The sequence below is a fragment of the Aricia agestis genome, chromosome 1 (genome assembly GCF_905147365.1).
Source record: "Aricia agestis chromosome 1, ilAriAges1.1, whole genome shotgun sequence".
NCBI lineage: Eukaryota > Metazoa > Arthropoda > Insecta > Lepidoptera > Lycaenidae > Aricia > Aricia agestis.
In genome coordinates this window covers 16,099,575-16,106,374 of record NC_056406.1, presented here as the reverse complement: position 1 = coordinate 16,106,374, position 6,800 = coordinate 16,099,575, and the positions used below count along the sequence as shown (strand labels likewise).

At 30.6% G+C, this 6,800-nt stretch overlaps 1 protein-coding gene and 1 long non-coding RNA gene across 2 annotated transcripts; one reads left to right on the top strand and one right to left on the bottom strand.

Moving 5' to 3' along the window:
• The first annotated feature begins 813 nt into the window (after window positions 1-813).
• Window positions 814-1,573, top strand: LOC121729348 (ER membrane protein complex subunit 4). The gene is made up of 2 exons (XM_042117830.1): window positions 814-901; window positions 997-1,573. The coding sequence occupies exons 1-2, from the start codon at window positions 843-845 to the stop codon at window positions 1,454-1,456; spliced, it is 519 nt and encodes a 172-aa protein (XP_041973764.1). The 5' UTR covers window positions 814-842; the 3' UTR covers window positions 1,457-1,573.
• Window positions 1,574-1,592: 19 nt separating this feature from the next.
• LOC121729359 lies at window positions 1,593-3,682 on the bottom strand. Its single transcript, XR_006035959.1, has 3 exons — window positions 3,500-3,682; window positions 2,688-2,741; window positions 1,593-1,675 (listed from the first exon to the last, which is right to left on the bottom strand). It is a non-coding gene; the product is annotated as an uncharacterized LOC121729359 (long non-coding RNA).
• Window positions 3,683-6,800: the final 3,118 nt, after the last annotated feature.

The following is a 6,800-nucleotide window of genomic DNA, read 5'->3' as shown; positions in this document are numbered from 1 at the left end:
AAAACAGAAAAGAAAGTCATTTAGTTCATGATATCGATAAAGTATAGTTCAAGTAATGAGAATCCGTAGGGCGTAGACACACGTAAAAAGCTATGCAGTTTTTGTATCCAAATTATTAATTGATGTGACATTTTTAGCACTAATGCTTTATATAGCATGAATAAGGGATTATTAAACTTATAAATTATCTTTTTAGCTTACAAAAATACCGATTGAAATGCTCAAAAAACGTTGTTCAAAACTTACGTATTTAATGTTTAATCCACATGTTTGAAGCATTCTTTGGCCATTCTTATGGTTTATTATTTAGCGGAACCACAAAACTCAACAATATCTAGCATTAAATGTTCACTTAAAACCTTTATTAATAGGTACTTTTATTAGATGAAAATTGAAATATGCAGACCGACTCCTTTGTTATGTCCTAGTAGGTAGGGCATAACATTACACGCTTTTGACGCTTATACGCCGATAAGAAGGCTCTCTCCTACTAGTAGAACATCTCAATGATTCCGTTAGGTTAACTTTATGGTCTTAACTCTTGACCCGTGACTCGTGAGTAACTTGCATTCTGTGGTCTTGACTCTTGTGACTTGTCACTGTCAGTGTCAAAATATAGTATTCCATTTGGTACCTATTTTATGTAGGTATTCCGAATCTACAAATTATACTAGTAATCTGTGATTCCGAATTCCGAACCAAGTGATTATATTCTCTTTGTTCCGAACTCGGAGACTAATATTTTGTATTCTGTGATTCCGAATCAATTGTGAAAAAGTAAAAAGGCTTTTATCGTTTTAATTTAATTAATTACAATTTTAAATTTATAAATTAAAAGAAACATGTCGCATCAGAAATCAATAAAAAAATTCAAATGGTCCATGGACTTTAACTCATCCAAGTAAGTAGATCTGTACGCACTATGTTGAGTTATTGATTGATTAATATTTGCTTTGAGTCACATTGAGTTTTGGGTAATAATTGTATTATTTTCAGACCTAAATCTGTAACTATGGATGTACCTTCACCGCCGGGATACAGCCAGTCAGCAAATACAAATTATACTGAAGCATCTAAAGATACAGACAATCTTTTATTGATAAAAAAATTATGGGATGTCGCCCTTGGACCCTTGAAACAAGTTCCTATGAATCTGTTCATTATGTACATGGCTGGAAATTCTATTTCGATTTTCCCAATAATGATGGTTGGTATGTTGATTGTGAGACCAGTCAAGGCATTGTTCTCTACACAAAGCACATTTAAAATGGTAGAAGGAACACAAGCAGCAACTCAGATGATGGTGTACATAATAGGGAATATGGTGAACATTGGTCTCGCTTTATATAAATGTCAGAGTATGGGCTTGCTCCCTACACATGCAAGTGATTGGCTGGCATTTGAAGAGCCTTTGAGAAGAGATGAATATTTAGGGGGAGGGTTATCATTACTATAAAAAATGTACTACATTGCAGTTCATTATTATTTATTCAAATCATTGTAATTTCCTACAGTTACAGTACAGTTGTATTTACAGTAAAATAAATATTTCAATCCATTTGAGTATGCATAATCATTTGTCTTTCTTGGAATCGTCATTTACTTCAGATAACTTTGCTTTTAAAAATGCCTGAGCCTTTTCGAATAAAACTTTGGGATCTTCAACTTTTTCTATCTAAAATCAAAATATTTTTTATTAAAGCCTTTTCTAAGTAACACCTTCCAGGTTCAAAATTTTAACTATCTCACAAACCATTTTAAATCTTAAGATTGTCCTCGATTTTGTGATTTTAACAAATCATTGTTGAAGTGCCAATACCTCCGAGCATTTTTTTAAGTCGACTTCAAGATAATATCTCATAATTTACGGTTTTACAAGAATATTATGTGATATTATTTGAATCACAATTTATAAAATATTAAGTATTTTTATAATAATTTCATTTGGAATTATAGTAAAATTCTGTAAATAATACCTAAAAAATTAATAGTTTTTTCCTTCCCTGTAAAATAAGCATCTACAGTTAGAAGGTATTAGCACTTTAATGACAAATGTTATGACTTATGGTCAATGGAGTTCTAAATAGGAGAGATGTAGATAATTGTTCTGTAAGATTTTAATTCCTGGTTAAAAACTTTTATCTGTTAAATTTAACTAATATTGAGTAAAATTAAAAGTTTGGGTGTGAAGAGGTAACCGACAAGGCAGACAGACAGACACTTACACATTAATTTTAATATGTATTAGTATGGATTTGAACTAGGAATAACAAAGTCCAAAACAGCAATGTCAGTCAATAACCGCATACAATACAATTAAAATATAATTCAAATGTTTATGTATGTACAGCAAAATTTGTTTATATATTATGCTACTATTATAATATATACCAATTACTATTATTAATAAAGTTTTTTGGTCTGATAAACAGTGAAAGAAGTTTGTCCTTTTTGCACTCTGCTTTTGTTTTGAATAAGATTTAATCAGCTAGTTTTTACAGTCAGTAATACTAAAACTACTTTCATTCTTTTACTCTACCTATTGGTCTGTCACCACTCACCAGGCTATATGTGATACGTCTTAATGAACTATGATAGTAAAACACTTAATATTGCATTTAGTATTGCTATTGCTGGTGCAATATAACAACAACAATTAATACTAAAAAGTAAATTAAAAATCAAACCTCATAGTTTTGTGCTAAATAAACTCCTGCATATACTCCTGTGCCAAAGATAATCTGCAAATAAAAGGCAACCATTATAAAACTAGCTAAAAGCCAAGCTTTGTGAGGGCTTGTGAGGTCAAACCTTGACTGTCTGATGATAACACACCTACATATAAATGTACAATGTGTGGGATATACTAGGGCTAGCTTCACTCGCCCCCATTACTGCTTAGCTTTGATTTATTTTTTTCAATTTTACCTCTTACTGGCTATGGATGGTAAATGATAAAATGCTTTATTTTACTTACATTATATTTGACAAGAGATAAAATACAATTTAGTGATTTCATTTTATAGGAATAAATTTTAAGCAAGTCAGAAAATCATATTATTAATTATTAAGTTTGTTTTAACAATATTGTATTAAGAACATAGCTAAAATTTGAGAATAAAGGAGCAAAAAAACAAAAACCATTGCATAAACAATGATTATTTGACATTCTTATTTATTTTCAATTGGTTAGCAACGCTAACACATAATGAATGGTGCTAACTTAGCATAGATTATTTACATTTATTTTGTAGTAAGTTCATAAAAAATTCAAAACAAATAATTCACTGACAATTTTGTCTTCTACATTTTTGAAAATAGTAGGAAAGAGAATGATATTATTACGTATTTTGATCTATAGACTATAGGTATTCTATAATAGGTATAAAGGTTTATAAAACAGTCGGATTCTCAACTGTAATACACTCACAGATGTTTTGTTATCCTAAAGAGCTTTTATTTATGAAAAATATCAGAAAAAATAACAGTATGTACTTACCAAACCCTTAAACATTGCTCCTAACATAGAAATATGACTTATCTCCTAAAACACAGATTCCTTTGTTCGAAGTGTCTAATTTTTTACAAAAGACTTAGATCACAATTCACAACAAAGTATGTAATTCTGAATTATTTTCATCAGTCTTGCTCGCTGAAGAACAGCTGATTCTAAGCAAGTTGCAACTGTCAATTGTCATTGTCATGTTTTTTTTTTTATTTCTTATAATGGCACTTCGGCTATAACCATGGCCAGTGTCGAGTATAATATTATGGCGGGAAAACAATATTATTTAATACAATTTTTTCTATATCGTCAGATCAGTCAGGTCTAAAGACTAGTCAAAGTCTAAGTATAAAGTTACTACAGTCAAGAAGTCAAGTCGGTTGATTCAGTAAAGTGGTAGACGCTTTACTGAAACTTTCGATGGATTCTTTTTATTACATCACTTTCCTACACTTGTGCACGATAAAAAATATCTAATGGTTAATATCCTACCAATAATACACATTAAAACCCAATCATAACACAATTTTAGGAAAATAATACAAAAACACAACATCACTCCTTCACGGTCCCGGCAAAACTCCATTGTCATGTTGACAATTAATAGTATGTAATAAAAAGTTTGCACTAGTAGGTACTGTACCATGTACTTAATTTATGTACTGTACCACAGTATAGCAATATGACATATCCCTAAATATTGCTATACTGTGACTGTACACTGTTGCTATAGTCTGTCAAGAAAGTCATGACAGACGGGAAATTTTTAAATGAAATAAAAAATAAGAGAACTTTATTAATTCGAGATAAAAATGTGCAAGGTGACAATATATTTAAAATATAATATGCGTTCTCTGTGAAAATACAAAGAAAAAATTAACCTTGCGTGAAATACGTTAAGAAAAATTTCCCGCCTGTCATGACTTTCTTGACGCACTATAATATATTATGTTATAGACACCTTAGACGGTCGTAGGTAAAATATTATACCGTAAAATATAGTCCGTCAAGAAAGTGAAGAAATTAAAAAGTGGCAACATCGTAGTGTCATCCCTTTTTTCATAGATGTATTTGAAAGGGATGACCATGGGATGACACTACGATGTTGCCACTTTTTAATTTCTTTATTTTCTTGACAGACTATATCAGTTATTGGACAGCTAAGGATTTTTTTAAACAAATAGCTGTAAAAATTTTAATATTCGCATGAAATAGAAATAGATATTATATTTGTGTTCATAAATTATCTAACTTAAGTTAAGCAACATAAAAATACGATGGCTCTTCAGTTTATATTGATTTTTTGGTAAACACTGAATGGTAGGTAAAAAACAGTTAAGGGACAGAATTTCAGTAATTGGACAAGCAAAGTTTGATTGAAATTTGGTCTAAATAAGCATTGTAAATAATTGTTGTTTTCACATATAATTTTATAATTTATTACAAAATAAGGTATTTTTAATTAAATATTTAACAAAAAATGATATGATAAACTTAATAACCACGACTGTGCGCTAACAATATTATGGATTATAGGATGTGAAATAGATCCCACAACTTGCACATGTTCTAGAGTTTGGATTATACTGATGGGTAGCAAAAATTGTATGGCATTTGTTTAATTTAAATCATTACACACAAAGTCGAGGGATTTCATGAAATACTAAAGACTTGCCATTTGCCTATTTTGGAAAGAAAAATAATAGAAACGTACAACACAATCCAGTGATTTCCTAATAAAACATAAACGAAAAGTGTAGCTGATTTTAAAAATTCTAATTCCTAGATATGTTTTTTGTCTGACTTTTATAAATCTATTGAATGTTACTTTTCACTACATCAAAATGATGTTTTTTCCAATTTCCACTATGTAGCGATCTCTGCCCACTTTTAGGAACATGATAAGTACCAACGAAAAAATCTTGAAAATCGGTCAACAAACGGCGAAATGATCGTCGAACATACAAAAAAATATACTTACTTATTTAAAGTACAGACGAACATATTATAACCTCCTCGTTTTTGGAAGTCGGTTAAAAACCAAGTGTACGCGATGACCATCCATGGTGATAAAAAGACATGGAGCTAATATGGAGCTAATATAGAGCTCTATATTAGCTCCGAGCAAAAAGATGTTAAATATTTTGGTGACGCCGCAAGTCGCAACCTGATAAAAAATACTCTACATTTTATTGTAACATGAATGCCCCTCAATATTAAGTAGGTACTTAATTCCATTTTTATTTGCGTCATATAAAAATCACAAACTTTTATTTTTACGATCAAAGTATCTCAACCAAATCTCAACAGTATCTCAATGATAATAAACTATTTTTTTTTTTGCGTTAAGCGTACCTAGGTAGGTACAGCTGCGGCCACTGTGGGTACTTAAGTAATAACTAGTTTAATTTAGAAATAAAATCATTTTTTTATTCACTTTTTATTTTATTTATTATAATAATAATATCTATGGACGCTTCACACCACGTCAGTCTGGCCCCGTGCTAAGTACCCAGGTACCAGACAACGGAAATATAAAATACTTTTATACTATACGTATATTTAAGGTTTTTATTATATCATACACATATTTAATACACATCCAGACCCGGGAACATTGAAAACTTTTTGTTCCGTCGGCGGGATTCGAACCCGCGACCCCCGGCTTGAGCTACCAACGCGCTCACCACTGAGCCACAGAGGTCGTCATTATCTTTATGAATAAAGCTCTAAAACGTATATTTACATTGCTTTATTTACTTAGTAGCTTATAAAATATTTTTAGTTTAACTTATATCTAAGTCGTAACTCATAAGAATGACTTATTTAAATCGAGCTTAATAATTAAAATTTAAAAATAAAAAAAAAAATATATTTAATATTTATTTTAGCATACTTCCGCGTTTACCTCCCCATGCTTATAAGGCTGCGTTTCCACCAGAGATGTGTTGCGACTTGCGAGGAATGTGTTTTTAAGGCAAGCTTACGTCAATGAAGCGATTCTATTAGTTCTCAATAACATCCTCCTTTTTGGAAGTCAGTTAAAAAGTAAAAACACATTCCTCGCAACACAATATCTCTGGTGGAAACGCAGCCTTATTCTTCTCTAATTTTGTGTCAAGACGATTTGCGCGGCCTTATATTAAGTATTATTACTTAATATTCGTTACGAACAGTGTTATACGTAAACATGATTTTTTATCATAATAATTCTTTTCCATACGTTTTTGAGTAGTAGAAACCATATATTATACTTACTTATTTTTATTTAAGGTTAACTTGGGGAAGACCGGCA